Source organism: Mesoplodon bidens (genome assembly GCF_964165515.1).
Source record: "Mesoplodon bidens genome assembly, chromosome: 3".
NCBI classification, from domain to species: domain Eukaryota; kingdom Metazoa; phylum Chordata; class Mammalia; order Artiodactyla; family Ziphiidae; genus Mesoplodon; species Mesoplodon bidens.
The window spans coordinates 156,457,250-156,476,050 of NC_138178.1; the positions used below are offsets into that span (position 1 = coordinate 156,457,250).

An 18,801-nucleotide genomic window follows, 5' to 3' on the forward strand; every position below is an offset into this window, starting at 1 on the left:
CAAAAGTAAATGAAGAAATGGGATGTTTTAATCTGGAGAAGCTCTTTAGAAGAATGTCATTCCCTAAAAATGACTTCACTGAATTCTTCTAGTTGTATATCTACAGACTCTTATACAGCAAAAATATCAATATTCTCACTATCAGCTATTTCTTTTTAACCCCACATCTAACTCCTCCATAATATAATTCAAATTTCATTCCAGCATTATCACTTTTCATTTCTTTGCCACACTTTCACCTTTTTGACCAATTCCTTTATTATTATTATTATTTATTCTTGTAAAATAGCATCCAGGTTTATCATTGGGAGGCAAGGAGGTATCACAACTGCAATTTTCACTGTCTGCGACCCATCAGCAACAGACTTCAAAAGCAGCAATTTGTTATTTATACAATAATGTGTGGACTGAAGAGCCAGCAGCAAAGTTTGTCCTTTTTGCAGTTACTCATCGTTCGTATACTGTTGTGTTAGCTGAAATGTGAATTGTGTTGTTTGGGGACTGCTGTTATTTGAACAAATAGGGGTAATGAAATTCATGCACATCGAAACCATGCAACAAGGACCAACTGTCTTCACTTTTCAGAGTCCTGAAATAGCTGCTCCATGCATTCGGAGAGGTTTTATAGCTGTATTCAGTGGAAGAGTATGCTAAACTCCACCTCGTCTGGGACCAGAACTCTGGTTTGTTTGTTTAAGTAAAAAAATATTGACTTTCCAAAATTCATTAGTAGCAAGCTTCTTGACCAGTTTCTGGGAAGGTAAGGTTTCCAAGTAACTGTAAACAACTAAGAAACTAGGCACCCACTTCACACACACTATCAAAAATGGCTAAGAAATAAATCATATTCAGTAAAATTTGACTTCAATAAGACGAGATGAAAAAAGGCAAAGAACCACATGGGTAAACTTCCTTGGTCAATTTACAGTGACTGATACTAATAACCAGTGTATCTCACATATTCACATTGTCAACAAAACTAATCACATCCTTGACTAAGCTCACTGTGAGAAAGAGAAAAATATATCACACTAAAACTCGTCACTAGGAAATTCTTAAAAGATATCTACCATTACTTCCACAAAGAGACCATAATAAAAATAAAGTAGGAACAGTGATTACTCACACTTAAATATGGTAGCTACCAAATATTCAAATAATTAGCTTACAAACAAATGAAAAACACAACTTTAAAAAAAAAAAGCCAACAAAAACCTTGATAAAAATTCTAAATGCTGCAATTCAAAGTCAGCTTAAATTCTGGAAACCATTAAAGATCCTATTTAGTTTCTCCAGATACTTTCTTACTCCAAAGTATCCCTTATTTTCATACTAAGAAAATATATCCCCTAACACAACACAGGTTATACAGAAATGCATGCAAAGTATAGGCAACCGCATTCACTTAGCTGCATAGTTGAGCAGAAATTGGAAACATCTGAATATTTCATCTAACCATTTAGTTTTGTTTTCACCTGACAGTAAAGAGTCACTATTCAGCAAATGCACTGGTGACTATGGAGACTGTGTAATAAGTTTAGATATACCTATAATGTTGACATTAGAAACAAAAAAACAATTAAAGTACTTTGATTTACAAATGTTAGGAGTCAACTCGGCAAAATCCAGGGCAAGAGTAGAGGCAGAAAAGAGGTCATTTTAAAAAGTTTGTCCTGGGTAATAGTGTCAACCGTAGGCACATTGATTAAGTGCTTTCTGCTTGACTTTCCTTCACTGCCCGTTTCTCCACAGAATGCCAAGCTTGATCTGGCAATACACTGCAGAATAGATTGGTTGTAGAGTTAATTTTATCAGCTCTATTTTGGTTCCTTACAGTCTATTAAAACTAGAACAAAGAGAAGGAGGAGGACAAAAAAGGAGGTGGAAGAGGTGGAGGAGGGGAGTTTTATAAAATTAGAGTGCAAATTTATGGTTTGCATACTTTTCTGGTCCCACCATCTGTTGCTGAAATGTATTTTTTAAATGGTTGCTGCTATCTTATTTTTTATTTACCAGAAAGATCATTAGCTCTGACTGCTATCCCTAACCTCTGTCCATAGGCTGATTTATGGAAATATAAGTCTATACTAAAACTTCTGAAATTTAGAAATTCCCTTTCAAATGACACATATTTATTTATGTGACTATTTTATTTTTAAATGAGATCTCATATATTCGAAGCCCATATAGCAAACATATTCTAACAATTTTTAAATTTTTTTAAAGTATTTCCATATAATATTCTGAATGCTATTAAATGAGCATACATGGGGGCTTCCCTGGTGGTCCAGTGGCTAAGACTCTGAGCTCCCAATGCAGGGGGGCTGGGTTCGATCCCTAGTCAGAGAACTAGATCCCACATGCTGCAACTAAGAGTTAGCATGCCATAACTAAAGATCCTGCATGCCTCAACTAAGACCCAGTGCAGCTAAATAAATAAATAATTTTTTTTTAAAATGAGCATGCATGGAAAATGGAATGTGCTCTTAATAGTACATTACTGTATTTTGGGTGGACAGACAATATAATCATGAACATAAGGGCAAAAAATCAGCATTATGTATGCTGTCTAATTTAGCATATACTTTGAAGTCAAAACAATCAGATACACCTACCACTGTGAACGTTACAACACATTATGTTGTTTATAGTCACAATAATACACAAAAGAAACTGAAGTTAGGCCCAATGAATTCAAGGAAAGGAAAGGAAGAATACTGAGTGCCTATAATGTACCAAGTACTTAATCTATATTAAGAACATAGCAAATACTTGAAGATAGGGATTACTGGATGAATTAAAGAAGTAACAAGAACATAAATGTTTAGCAAGTGTCTAAAACAGCGTGACTACTTCAATAAATGTTAGTTATAATAAGGCATATATACTTATGCTCATTTTTCAGATGATTAAACTCAAGTTCAGAAAGGTTTGATAACTTGCCCAAAGTCACTGAAATGGTTCCTAGTGGAAAAAAATCAGGATTCAATTTTAAGTCTGACTCCAAAGTCTACATTTTTCTACTAGCCTCAAAGCAAAATTTTGTAAAAATTATTCTCCTGTCTAGTAGTTTCACAAGAAACTTGGCAATAAAATTTTAAACATAAGACTCTAAGAACCTAGTTCCTAAGACCTGAAATATATTTACAAAAAAAGGTCCTAACAGAATTCAGTTGTTCCATTATAATTTCTTACCCATAGATTCTCACTACTTAGCACTGAAGTTGTTAAAAGATGGAACAGTTCTCACCTTTAGGACAATTAGTAGAACTCAGCCAGAGGAAAGGGATGGGTATCTTCAGATCTGGGATATTACAAATGGCTTGTGCCTGGCTCCAAACCATTAACATTAAGCTTCTGGGCTGTCACTATGTATATATGACAACTGAAATCCATTGAAAAGAAGAAAAAAACCTGGACTTTATTATTTAACATTCAAATTCTTCCAAAGTTCATATATGCCAGATGGTAACGTCCTATTACTCCCAAAGGGAAATTTTAATCAGAGTACTTAATTAGAAGAAAAATCACCAATTAATGCAAGCCTCTAAGCTCTAATTTGATTTTACTATATTTTAACCACTCTTTACCTTAAAAATGTACTTAATGAATCTGCTGATTTGAATCAAAAGAACTGTATCTTTCTTTATACCAAATATTAACCTACTTTAGCCTCATCAGCTGCAGCCCAAATTTCCACTGCAGAAGGTATTAACTTATTATGTTGAATATTCCTTCTTGAGGGCATTCCATTTTTATGGCATTAACATAAAAATAGACCTGTTCTCTCATGAATAGGAACACACAGCTCTAGAAATGTTCTAAACATTAAGCTAATCAATTGCACTATTTAACACAGGAGTATATGTTCCAAATATTCCCAGTCAACTTTCATATAAAACCAACCCCACAGGTCCTCTTTGGACCAAATGTTCTCAGACCTCCCAAGAAATTTACAGCATGAGAAATAATGCAGGATGACACTTACTTAAGGTCATGAAGTTCATTAAAACCAAAGATCCTAAGTCATACTCTCCAACTTAATATGGCTCATTGGTTGGGCTGGCTACAAGAAAGCCTTGTTAAAAAAAAAAAAAATCAGTGGTTGTTACTTAGGAAGAAGGGGGAAACCAAGGCTGGTGTAGGCAACCTGTAGAATCCACCACACTGCCTTAAGTGGCAGCTAGAACAGCCAACTTTGGCAAGCCTTCAATGCCAATCCTAGCTCAGCATCATATTTCTTCCCATTCTGTTTCTGTATTTGTTCCATCTAACTCTCATTCTGGACATTGCACCAACTGTAACATTAATGACTTGTGTGACAATGGGCTTTGGTTTTTCAATCAGTTAAGATAATTTCCAGTTTATAAATGTAAATTATATAACCCTTCAAACTTTGAATCCAAAATCCCAATTTTCAGAAAAATTAAATTCATATCATCAATAAAATGTGGGCAAGCACAACTCAATGATGTGAATGAATCCTGATGCTCAGTTTTGGGATAATATCCTATCCTTGGCTCTGTCACTGACTAACTGTGAGACTGTGGGCAAGCTAGTACCCATTCTGTGCCTTAGTATTTTTATCTGGTAAATGAGGATAATAATAGTATCTACCTAATAGGAGTGTTGAGAGAATTAAATGAGTTACCACAAAAAAAAAGGTACCTGTAAACTAAGCTTATGAAGATATTCCCAAAGAGAATATGAAAAGGTAGATGCTACTTCTCTACGAAACACCACACACCCCATTGCTGATCCTCTAACACTGCTCAACTCATCACAGAGAGAGGCCTTCATATATTATAAGCAAATAAATAAATTTACAGTTGGAATAAAGAGTCAAGAAAACAACAGTGAAATTATGTACATTTCAAGAAAAGGTAGTCAAAAAAGTGACTCATCATGACTCCTGACCCTTACAAAACCAACAGGAATAATTCTCACAATTCTCTTGTTAGGGCAGATAGTCTCAGGAGGAAAGCATTGCACTGAATATTTACATAGCTCCTCACTCACTGGCGAATTATGTTCACAAAACTGAACCTCCATAAAATAAATATGTAAGTTCATATACAGTTGACCCTTGAACAACATGGGTTTGAACTGCATTGTTCACCTGCGAATTTTTTTCAGTAGTAAATACCACAGTACTACATGATCCAAGGTTCGTTGAATCCATGAACACAGAACCACAGATAGAGAGGAATTGCAGAGAAGGAGGAACCTCAGATACCAAGGGCCAACTATAAGTTATACACAAATTTTCAACTGTGTGGAAGGCCAGAGCTCCAAACCCCATGTTGTTCAAAGGTAAACTGTGTATCACTTGTATCCATTTCCTGAGGTTTAGCATTAGTATCATTTATAAAATCTAAGTTAAAAGTAAAAGTTCTTGATATAGCCTCATCCACCAGAGGGCAGACAGCAGAAGCAAGAAGAACTACAGCCCTGCAGCCTGTGGAACAAACACCACATTCACAGAAAGATAGACAAGATGAAAAGGAAGAGGGCTATGTACCAAATGAAGGAACAAGATAAAACCCCAGAAAAACAACTAAATGAAGTGGAGATAGGCAACTTACAGAAAAAGAATTCAGAATAATGATAGTGAATATGATCCAGGACCTCGGAAAAAGAATGGAGGCAAAGATCGAGAAGATGCAAAAAATGTTTAACAAAGACCTAGAAAAATTAAAGAAAAAACAAACAGAGATGAACAATACAATAACTGAAATGAAAACTACACTAGAAGGAATCAATAGCAGAAAAACTGAGGCAGAAGAACGGATAAGTGACCTGCAAGACAGAATGGTGGAATTCACTGCTGCAGAACAGCATAAAGAAAAAAGAATGAAAAGAAATGAAGACAGCCTAAGAGGCCTCTGGGACAACATTAAATGCAACAACATTCACATTATAGGGGTCCCAGAAGGAGAAGAGAGAGAGAGACAGGACCCGAGAAAATACTTGAAGAGATTATAGTCGAAAACTTCCCTAACATGGGAAAGGAAATAGCCACGCAACTCCAGGAAGCGCACAGACTCCCATACAGGATAAACCCAAGGAGAAACACGCCAAGACACATAGTAATCGAATTGGCAAAAATTAAAGACAAAGAAAAATTATTAAAAGCACCAAGGGAAAAATAACAAATAACATAAAAGGGAACTCCCATAAGGTTAACAACTGATTTCTCAGCAGAAACTCTACAAGCCAGAAGGGAGTGGCAAGATATACTTAAAGTGATGAAAGGGAAGAACCTATAACCAAGATTACTCTACCCGGCAAGGATATCATTGAGATTCGATGGAGAAATCAAAAGCTTTACAGACAAGCAAAAGCTAAGAGAATTCAGCACCACCAAACCAGCTCTACAACAAATGCTAAAGGAACTTCTCTAAGTGGGCAACACAAGAGAAGAAAAGGACTTACAAAAACAAACACAAAACAATTAAAAAAATAGTCACAAAACTTACATATCGATAATTACCTTAAACATGAATGGAGGAAATGCTCCAACCAAAAGACATAGGCTTGCTGAATAGATTAAAAAACAAGACCCATATATATGCTGTCTACAAGAGACCCACTTCAGATCTAGGGACACATACAGGGGATGGAAAACGATATTCCATGCAAATGGAAATCAAAAGAAAGCTGGAGTAGCAATACTCATATCAGATAAAATAGACTTTAAAATAAAGAATGTTACAAGAGACAAGGAAGGACACTACATAATGATCAAGGAATCAATCCACGAAGAAGATATAACAATTATAAATATATATGCACCCAACATAGGAGCACCTCAATACATAAGGCAACTGCTAACAGCTGTAAAAGAGGAAATCGACAGTAACACAATAGTGGGGGACTTTAACACCTGACTTACACCAATGGACAGATCATCCAAAAGGAAAATAAATAAAGAAACAGAAGCTTTAAATGACACAACAGACTAGATAGATTTAACTGCTATTTATAGGACATTCCATCCAAAAACAGCAGATTACACTTTCTTCTCAAGTGCACACAGAACATTCTCCAGGATAGATCACATATTGGGTCACAAATCAAGCTTCAGTAAATTTAAGAAAATTGAACTCATATCAAGCATCTTTTCTGACCACAGTGCTATGAGAGTAGAAATCAATTACAGGGGAAAAAACGTAAAAAACACAAACACATGGAGGCTAAACACTACATTACTAAATAACCAAGAGATCACTGAAGAAATCAAAGAGGAAATCCAAAAATACCTAGAGACAAATGACAATGAAAACATGACAATCCAAAACCTATGGGATGCAGCAAAAGCAGTTCTAAGAGGGAAGTTTACACCTATACAAGCCTACCTCAAGAAACAAGAAAAATCTCAAACAAACTCTCTAACCTTACACCTAAAGGAACTAGAGAAAGAAGAACAGACAAAACCCAAAGTTAGTAGAAGGAAAGAAATCATAAAGATCAGATCAGAAATAAATGAAATAGAAACAAAGAAAACAATAGCAAAGATCAATAAAACTAAAAGCTGGTTCTTTCAGAAGGTAAACAAAATTGATAAGCCATTAGCCAGACTCATCAAGAAAAAAAGGGAGAAGACTCAAATCAACAGAATTAGAAACGAAAAAGGAGAAGAAACAACTGACACTGCAGAAATACAAAGGATCATGAGAGATTACTACAAGCAACTCTATGACAAAAAAATGGACAACCTGGAAGAAATGGACAAATTCTTAGAAAAGTACAACTTTCTGAGACTGAACCAGGAAGAAACAGAAAATATAAACAGACCAATCAGAAGCACTGAAATCAAGACTGTGATTAAAATATTCCAACAAACAAAAGTCCAGGACCAGATGGCTTTCACAGGCGAATTGTATCAAACATTTAGAGAAGAGCTAATACCTATCCTTCTCAAACTCTTCCAAAATACAGCAGAGGGAGGAAACTCCCCAACTCATTCTACAAGGCCACCATCACCCTGATACCAAAACCAGACAAAGATACTACAAAGATACTACAATTTCTTCTGTAAAGAAAATTACACACCAATATCACTCATGAATATAGATGCAAAAATCCTCAACAAAATACAAGCAAACAGAATCCAACAACATATTAAAAGGATAATACACCATAATCAAGTGGGATTTATTCCAGGGATGCAAAGATTCTTCAATATATGCAAATCAATCAATCTGATATACCATATTAACAAATTGAAGAATAAAAACCATACGATCATCTCAATAGATGCAGAAGAAGCTTTTGACAAAATTCAACACCCATTTCTGGTAAAAACTCTCCAGAAAGTGGGCATAGACGGAACCTACTTCAACATAATAAAGGCCATATGCGACAAACCCACAGCAAACATCATTCTCAACAGTGAAAAACTGAAAGCATTTCCTCTAAGATCAGGAACACGACAAGGATGTCCACTCTCACCGCTAGTATTCAACATAGTTTTGGAAGTCCTAGCCACGGCAATCAGAGAAGAAAAAGGAATACAAGTCAGAAAACAAGAAGTCAACCTGTCACTGTTTACAGATGACATGATACTATACATAGAGAATCCTAAAGATGCCACCAGAAAACTACTAGAGCTAATCAATGAATCTGGTAAATTTGCAGGATACAAAATTAATGCACAGAAATCTCTTGCATTCCTAAACACTAATGATGAAAAATCTGAAAGAGAAATTAAGGAAACACTCCCATTTACCACTGCAACAAGAAGAATAAAATACCTAGGAATAAACCTAGTAAGGAGACAAAAGACCTGTATGCAGATAACTATAAGACACTGATGAAAGAAATTAAAGTTGATACAAGCAGATGGAGAGATATACTATGTTCTTGGATTGGAAGAATCAATATTGTGAAAATGACTATACCCAAAGCAATCTACAGATTCAATGTAATCCCTATCAAATTACCAATGGCATTTTTTATGGAACTAGAACAAAAAATCTTAAAATTTGTATGGAGACACAAAAGACCCCGAATAGCCAAAGCAGTCTTGATGGAAAAAACAGAGCCGGAGGAATCAGACTCCCTGACTTCAGACTATACTACAAAGCTACAGTAATCAAGACAATATGGTACTGGCACAAAAACAGAAGCATAGATCAATGGAACAAGATAAAAAGCCCAGAGGTAAACCCACGCACCTAAGGTCAACTAATCTATGACAAAGGAGGCAAGGATATACAATGGAGACAAGACAGCCTCTTCAACAAGTGGTGCTGGGAAAACTGGACAGCTACATGTAAAAGAACGAAACACTCCCTAACACCATACACAAAAATAAACTCAAAATGGATTAGAGACCTAAATGTAAGACCGGACACTATAAAACTCTTGGAGGAAAACAGAGGAAGAAAACTCTTTGACATAAATCACAGCAAGATCTTTTTTGATCCACCTCCTAGAGTAATGGAAATAAAAACAAAAATAAACAAATGGGACCTAATGAAACTTCAAAGCTTCTGCACAGCAAAGGAAACCATAAACAAGACGAAAAGACAACCCTCAGAATGGGAGAAAATATTTGCAAATGAATCAACAGACAAAGGATTAATCTCCAAAATATATAAACAGCTCATGCAGCTCAATATTAAAAAAACAAACAACCCAATCCAAAAATGGGCAGAAGACCTAAATAGACATTTCTCCAAAGAAGAAATACAGATGGCCAAGAAGCACATGAAAAGCTGCTCAACATCACTAATTATTAGAGAAATGCAAATCAAAACGACAATTAGGTATCACCTCACAACAGTTAGAATGGGCTTCATCAGAAAATCTACAAACAACAAATGCTGGAGAGATTGTGGAGAAAAGGGGACCCTCTTGCACTGTTGGTGGGAATGTAAACTGATACAGCCACTATAGAGAACAGTATGGAGGTTCCTTAAAATCCTAAAATAGAATTACCATATGATCCAGCAATCCCACTACTGGGCATATACCCAGAGAAAACCACAATTCAAAAAGACACATGCATCCCAATGTTCACTGCAGCACTATCTACAATAGCCAGGTCATGGAAGCAACCTAAATGCCCATCAACAGACGAATGGATAAAGATGATGTGGTACATATATACAATGGAATATTACTCAGCCATAAAAAGGAATGAAATTGGGTCATTTGTTGAGACATGTATGGATCTAGAGACTGTCATAGAGTGAAGTCAGTCAGAAAGAAAAGAACAAATATCGTATATTAATGCATATATGTGGAACCTAGAAAAATGGTGCAGATGAACCAGTTTTCAGGGCACAAATTGAGACAAAGATGTAGAGAACAAACGTATGGACACCAAGGGGGGAAAGCCGTGGGGGGTGGGGGTAGTGGTGTGATGAATTGGGTGATTGGGATTGACATGCATATACTGATGTGTATAAAACTGATGACTAATAAGAACCTGCTGTATAAAATACTAAAATAAAATTCAAAAAAGTTTTAAATAAATAAATAAAAATAATAAAAGTTCTTGTCTTCTCTAGAGCAGAATGGCTGATCCCATTTCCTAGGAAATGTCTTATATTTTAAAAGAGAAATGCTAATTTCAACTAGACAATGGATATTTAACATGGAGAAATTTTTTTAACAGTTCAACACTGATTAAAATGGATTAACCATTTTAAAATATTAAATGATATTAAAATTCAATATCCATTCATGATAAAAACTCTTACCAAAGTGGGTATAGGGGGAACATATCTCATAATAATGAAAGCTATTTATGATAAACCCACAGCCAACATAATACTCAATGGCGAAAAGCTGAAAGCCTTCCCACTAAAATCTGGAACATGACAAGGATGCCCTCTCACCACTCCTATTCAACATAGTATTGGAAGTCCTAGCCACAGCAGCCAGACAAGAAAAAGAAATAAAAGGTATCCAAATTGGAAGGGAAGAGGTAAAATTGTCATTATATGCAGATGACATGATACTATATACAGAAAATCCTAAAGAGTCAACACAAAAACTACTAGAACTGATAAACGAATTCAGCAAGGTAGCAGGATACAAGGTTAGCATACAGAAATCTGTTGCATTTCTTTGCACTAACAATGAAATATCAGAAAAGGCATGTAAACAAACAATCCCTAACAATCCCTTTTAAAATTGCATCCAAAAACAAGAAAAAGTACTTAGGAATAAACCTGACCAAAGAGGTTTTGAAAGACTTATATGCTGAGAACTATAAAACATTGATAAAAGAAATTGAAGATGACTCAAAGAAATGGAAAGATATCCTACGCTCTTAGATTGGAAGAATTAATATAGTTAAAATGGTAATACAGCCCAAAGCAATCTACAGATTTAATGCAAACCCCATCAAAATACCCATGACATTTTTCACAGAACTTCAACAAATAATCCTAAAATTTATATGGAACCATAAAAGACGCAGAATTGCCAAAGCTATCCTGAGGAAAAAGAACAAAGCTAGAGGCATGACCCTCCCAAACTTCAGACAATACTACAAAAAGCTACAGTAATCCAAACAGCATGGTATTGGCACAAAAACAGACATATAGATCAATGGAACAGGATAGAGAGCTCAGAAATAAACACACATACCGATGGTCAATTAATCTACAACAAAGGAGTCAAGAATACATGATGGAGAAAAGACAGTCTCTTCAGCAAGTGGTGTTGGGAAAGCTGGAAAGTCACATGTAAATCAATGAAGTTAGAACACTCCCTCACACCATACACAAAAATAAACTCAAAATGGCTTAAAGACTTAAATATAAGACATGACACCATAAAACTCCTAGAAGAGAACATAGACAAAACATTCTCCAAAATAAATCATAGCAATGTTTTCTTAGGTCAGTCTCCCATGGCAATAGAAATAAAAGCAAAAAGAAACAAATGGGACATAATCAAATTTATAAGCTTTGCACAGCAAAGGAAACCATAAACAAAATGAAAAGACAACCTACGGAATGGGAGAAAATATTTGCAAACAATGCGACAAAGGATTAATTTCCAAAATAAACAAACAGCTCATACAACTCAATAACAACAACAACAAAAAAATCCAATCAAAAAATGGGCAGAAGACCTAAATAGACATTTCTCCAAAGAAGACATACAGACGGCCAGTAGGCATATGAAAAGATGCTCAACATTACTAATTATTAGAGAGATGAAAATCAAATCGCAGTGCGGTATCACCTCACACCAGTCAGAATGGCCATCATTAAAGTCTGCAAATAATAAACGCTAATGAGGGTGTGAAGAAAAAGGAACACTCCTACACTGTTGGTGGGAAAGTAAACTGGTGCAGCACTATGGAAAAAGGTATGGATGTTCCTTAAAAAACTAAAAATAGAATTGCCATAAGATCCAGCAATCCCACTCCTGGGCATGTATCCAGAAAAAACTCTAATTCAAAAAGATGCATGCACCCCAATGTTCATAGCAGCAGTACTTACAATAGCCAAGACATGGAAGCAACCTAAATGTCCATCAACAGATGAATGGATAAAGAAGATGCGGTATATACATATATAAATGGAATACTACTCAGCCATAAAAAATGAAATAACGCCATTTGCAGCAACATTGGATGAACCTAGAGATTATAATACTAAGTGAAGTAAGTCAGAAAGAGGAAGACAAATATCATATGATATCACTTATATGTGGAAACTAAAAGATGATACAAATGAACTTATTTACAAAACAGACTCACAGACATAGAAAACTATGGTTACCAAAGGGGAAAGGGGGTGGGTGAGGGATTAATTAGGAATTTGAGATTAGCAGATACAAACTATTATATATAAAGTAGATAAACAGGGTCCTACTCTATAGCACAGGGAACTATATTCAATATCCTATAATAAACCATAATGGAAAAGAATATTAAAATATATATGCATGTGTGTGTAACTGAATCACTTTGCTGTACACCAGAAACTAACACATCGTAAATTAACTATACCTCAATAAAATAATAATTATAATAATAATAATTTGAAAGTGGATTAGCCTATTACAGGCTGTTGAAAAAAAATAGCAGGTTCTACAACAAGAGAACTTGCATGAGCTGGAGCACAGTCTCAAAAAGAAAGAAACAAACAAATCACTCTCCAGGGTCCCTCCCTAGACAGAACACACAATAATTAAAATTTTTTAAATAGAGGATAATACTATCATGTACTTAGAGGACTTAAAGAATACAAATAGAAAGATTCAGATAAATCACATGATAGTTGGCACATTACATACACTCATTTTTAGGTATGCCCATTTTACTGCTATATTTCGTAACAGTAAGTATTTTAATGCTAAGAAAGCAATTTTCACTGAGCAGCCCATCAGATTCACTTGTTGTGAGAAATACTCCTTCTGAGTTGCACATCTTCCCATAGATTACAGCAGGTGCCCCCCAGGTTACTTACAGGTGGTAGGGTGGAAATCATTGCTCTATCGAGGGAGTATAATATAAGGCAATGAGTGACATCCCCCTCTGGCATGCCGGGAGCAGAAATCACTGAGAGACAACTACTTTAACAGAACAAGAATTTGAGGAAGCTAAGGGGAAGACTCTAGACCAGACAAGGAACAGCCTAAAGTAAAAGGAAAGAATCTTGTTTTCCTGTGTCCTATTTTAAATGAGTGGCTTTGCAGTCTAGGTACTTACAACTCAGATGGGAAAGAAATACCTGTTGAGCTTATCTACTTCCCATGTATAAAACTACTCCCCCAGAGCTCAGCATTATTCAATTCTAGGCCTACCAATTCTAGGAGAACACATTCTGTGTTTTAAAAGCTTACCTGTACAGAAGTTTCACTTAATACATAGTTTTATTTCCCAATTGCTCAATTCAAGGGAAATTCGTCTAATATTCAAACTGACAAAGTAGGTTTTTCTCTGCTACTAGTTAATAATGGTTTTAATTTTTTACTAATAAATTAAAGAGCAAAGAATTCACTCCCATTATTAATAAGGTAGTTAAATCTAAAACATTTCATGAGCTACCCAAATATATAAAATCTATGGCCCCATCTGCAAATATACCATAAATCATAAAAATTTGGTAGATACAAGAAAGTCCAAGTTTATTTTCTAAATGAAAGTAGTAAAAAAAACTTATGAGAGAAAATATGTTCCCTGTGCTCAAGCAATTAGCTTCCAATTACAAGCAAATGATGACTATACTTCTGTTTTGTAAAAAGAAAATAACAAATAATCAATTAAACTTGGGACTTATGTGACAACTCAGTACAGCACAGATATATATAAAACTATCATTACAGCACACATGTAATATTAATCTTATTAGAGTGTATACTCATAATTAGAAACATGAAGGAATAAATTTAATTGGTTTTCTAAGAATTTACAGAAGATGAGTTAGCAAATTCCAAAAGGAAATAAGAGACAGAATTAGCAAAATATTAATAAAAAAATATTCATTTTAGGGAATTCCCTGGTGGTCCAGTGGTTAGGACTCCACGCTCTCACTGCCGAGGGCCCGGGGTTCAATCTCTAGTCAGGGAACTAAAATCGCACAAGCCATGTGGTGCAGCCAAAAAAAAAAAAAGTAAAGCTTTCAAATTCAATAGAGTCTAATCTATATAAACTAGCTGGCAAGCCATCTGACAAGCTAAATTTAAACTATAAAATAATAAAGCAGTTGAAAAGCTAAAGCTATTCACAGTGGTTAAGTCCTTTATCTCACATCCATACTCCTCAACAACTAAATTTCCAAAAAGGTGGGTAAGAGAAAATGCAAACATATGTAAACATTCTTACGTGTTCTATAGCCCCTGCCTGTCCATTACTATATTCTCGATACTGTCCAAGCATCTGGTCGACTTGCCGCAGGTTCCGACTGGTGTCCTAAAGAAAGAAAGTGGACTTTATTAATTGCTCCAAACAGTGTTTTCCCCAATCAATCTTAGCAGCATATCAAACAGCTGGGTCACCCGTTTGCAAAAGGTACAATTTATATAATAATTAAGTTGGGTATCAATATACTTCATAAATATCAAATAAATCTTATTAACAGCACTGACAGAGAAACTCAAATCCATCTGCAATTTACTTGTGTGAAATCTGAAGCACAAAATTTCAATCCTTATCCAAGGTTCCATAATAAGTTGGCAACAAAACCATAAATTGGAAAAGAATCCTCATCGTCAATTTGTGCACCTCAACTAATTCAGACCCTCTTTATAGAAGAGAAATCCTGAGAAAAATCTAGTCGATTGTGTTCACGACAAGCAAATCATTAGGATCAATGCTATTTCAGTTATTACTTTACCTCAAGAAATCCATTAAGAGAAAAGAAAACAAAGAATCCTTTAACTTTTAGCTATAAAATTTGTTTGTAATTACAATAAAAATGGTTTCCACCTAAATATGCTAGGTTTCACCTGAGAGGTAAATGGAGGCATTTCTTTCAAAAATATATACTCACTAATATGTTTCAGTAGTGGGAAAGTAGAAGAATTTGTACTGCAAAAATCCAATATTATGTTAATTTAAATAAGTTTAGAAAGAAAAAGGCTCCTGAGTTGTAAATCAAATGATGGTTTCTCCACCAGAAATTAGCCTCTTCTTATCTAAGCATACTAACCCAAAGCAATTGAAAGCCAAAATCCATGTTTATCCAGGCAAAACGGAAGTAAGAGATTAAAGGGTAGGAAAAAAAGTCTGAGTTTTCTTTTTGTCCTTCCTCCACCTCTCTTCCAAAGCCCTTTCCTATGGAGGGAATGTAAACTGCTGCCACTCAAACTTCCAAACACTGTCAAAAATTAGCCTCTAAATACAAATGGCATCTCAGTATCGTTCATCCATGAATAATTTACCTACCCAAAATATAAACAACTTCTCTAAAGGCAAATGTCCACAAGAAGCTAAACTATGGTAATAATTCCTATTGGTTTCACTCCCACAGTATTTTATTTGGAAATACTGCCTTATCCCAAAACATTTCCACAACCTATCATATATTTCAAAGATATCTTTACTGACTGTGTCAGGCAGAATAATGCCCCCAAAGATGTCCAAGTCCTAATCCCTCGAACCTATGTATATGTTTCCTTATATGGCAAAAGGGATTTTGCAGCTATGATTAAGTTAAGAACCTTGAGATGAGGAGATTATCCTGGATTACTGGGTGGACTCAATCACAAGCATCCTTAAAAGTGGAAGAGGGAAGCAGAAGAGTAGTCAGAGTGATATGATGTAAGAAGTGCTCAACCCACCCTTCCTGGCTTTGAAGAGGAAGGAAGGAGCTACAAAACAAGGAATGTCGGCAGCCCCTAGAAGCTGGAAAAGGAACAGATATTTCCCTAGGGCCTCCAAAAAGGAATACTGACATCCTGCTGACATCCTGCTTTTAGTCCAATGAAACCAGGGTCAGATTCTGACCTACAGAACTGTAAGAAAATAAATTTCTGGGTTTTTTAGACATTAGTTTTGTGCAAATTTGTTACCGTGGCATAAAAAATGAATATACTGACCGAAACCATTTCTTAGCTCAACCTAGTTAAAATCTATTACATGCAACCATTGCCAAACTAACCTGTAAAGTACTTGTTATAGTGTTGACCTTCTCAGTGACATCCACAGTAGGACGATTTCGAGTTTCCCTGTGTATTGAACTGGCAGCCCGTCGACCCAATCGGTCACGAGAGCGGAAGTGGTCTGAATCGTTGGAGGATCCTGCCATTGAGGTGCAAAAATCCTTAAAAATAAATCCAGGTCAAGGTCAATCAAATGGTAAAGAGCACAGAAATAAGAGATTAATTAAACTATTTACTTTTTGATCTTTTAAAGGATTTATTACATTAGCCCTTTGCCATATCATAATTTCTAACACATAGCTTGAAAACACAAGTCACTTCCACATGTAATTCTCCCTCCTTTGTTTTTTCTGGTTTATGAGCAATTCCTCAGACATTTACAACTCCAAATAATAATAATCACTTAGTTTTGTGCAATGCTCCTAAATTTTATAAGCTCTTTCACATACAGTATCTCACATAACTCTACCAACAACACTGTAAGGTATGAGACACATAGATTGGTATCTCTACAATGAAGGAAAAAAAAAACACAGATATTCTCTAAGGCTAGAACCTGCAGGTCTCAATATTAGTCTGATGTCCATTCTTTTTTCTTTAATTTATTTATTTTATATTTTTGGCTGCATTGGGTCTTTGTTGCCGCGCACAGGCTTTCTCTAGTTACAGCGAGCTGGACCTACTCTTTGTTGCGGTGTGCAGGCTTCTCATTGCGGTGGCTTCTCTTGTTGCAGAGCATGGGCTCTAGGTGCATAGGCTTCAGTAGCTGTGGTGCACAGGCTTAGTGGTTGTGGCTCACGGGCTCTAGAGCACAGGCTCAGTAGTTGTGGAGTGCGGGCTTAGTCGCTCCGCGGCATGTGGGATCTTCCCCGACCAGGGCTTGAACCCATGTCCCCTTCATAGGCAGGTGGATTCTTAACCACTGCACCGCCAGGGAAGCCCTAGTCTGATGTCCATTCTACTAAGCTATGAGAACATGTGTATCTTTAAACAAAAGTACAACACACACAAAATGACCTAAAATAAAAGAATTCCATTCACTGTACAGTGAACACTCTCATACACCTTAATTTAAAATATAGTAGAATTAAACAAATGCAGTAACAGAGGTACAAACTCTACAATAACAAGTGTGTGAGAAGATGGAATCTCCAACATCTCCACCAAAACAGAAGGCCAAACATCCTGAATATAATCTCATTAGTAGAAAAGTCTCTAAATATGCTTTCCGCCCATCCTTACCTCGATTTTCAATCTAATGCAAAAGAAAATTATTTCACGCAAGATGATCTCAAAAGTTTCAGAATACCTTTTATAGAAATTGAAGAAATGACATATATTTGTAACAAAGAAGCATTAGAGAAAATTCAATTATCAAAAGTGAAAGTTTGTGTATTCCAATAATTTCATTTTCTGCTTAATAGAAGGTTAACATAATCTTCATTTTAACACTAATTGTTATAATCGTCCTAAAATCTATATGGCCAGTTTTCTGGCCTTTTAAATACAGTATGATGAAACCTCTCTTTAATAATCAAGAATACTCTGAAATTTCTGGATCTTTATTCTGAATGCATCTGGGAAGTACATGACCATACATCTAAAGCCAAGATAAAGGAAGTTTGCTAAATATGTATAGATTCTCGAGCATTTAATGAAAGTAGTCATGTTTTTAAAATATTAAATAAAATAAAACTAAATAAAAAGATAAGCAAGGAAGCTTGCTGTGAGTTTAGGTTTTTCAAAGTGAAATAGTCTGTCCTTGTAGCACCAGGAAAAGAATCAACGGAACATCCAACGTCTTTGAACTGGCTGAGACAAGGCTAGCAAACACCTGTCACACTCGAGCTTCTCTTCTGCCCAGGCCTCTCAACTTCCTTCCTCACGTCTCTTCTCTGGTTCTCGCCCCCTTTCCCTGTCTAGAAGTACAAAGGTACAGTGCCCACGATGTAGCTCTCTAACGTCAGAAAACATGAATAAGAAACAGGCCTGAAGCAATTGTTTGGCTACAATTTTGCAGGATCACAACTGTTTAAATCCAAAAGAATAAACTTAAGAAGAAATCTTAAATGTAAAGTTCACCTTTCTACTTAGGAAATCATGGGTGTGTGTGTGTGTGTGTCTTTGCACACCTGTGCACACTCATGTGAGCACACCCATAAACCTATGTATGCCACATGACCTAAAATCATTTGCTCTATTTAAATGTACTTTCCAACATTT

General features: G+C 35.6%; 1 protein-coding gene across 4 annotated transcripts in view; it reads right to left on the bottom strand.

Annotated features, from left to right (window-relative positions):
• The window catches only part of CEP128 (centrosomal protein 128), a 423,783-nt gene that overhangs the window by 386,874 nt on the left and 18,108 nt on the right, over positions 1–18,801 (bottom strand). For 3 of the 4 annotated variants that reach the window (XM_081227258.1, XM_081227257.1, XM_081227260.1), the window contains 2 exons: positions 16,578–16,739; positions 14,801–14,887 (listed from right to left, as the gene is read on the bottom strand). In XM_081227258.1, the coding sequence (XP_081083384.1) occupies positions 14,801–14,887; positions 16,578–16,724 (234 nt within the window). In that variant the 5' untranslated portion in view covers positions 16,725–16,739. Of the gene's footprint in view, positions 1–14,800; positions 14,888–16,577; positions 16,851–18,801 lie in introns of those variants that run through there. The other variant, XM_081227259.1, reaches the window with a different exon arrangement.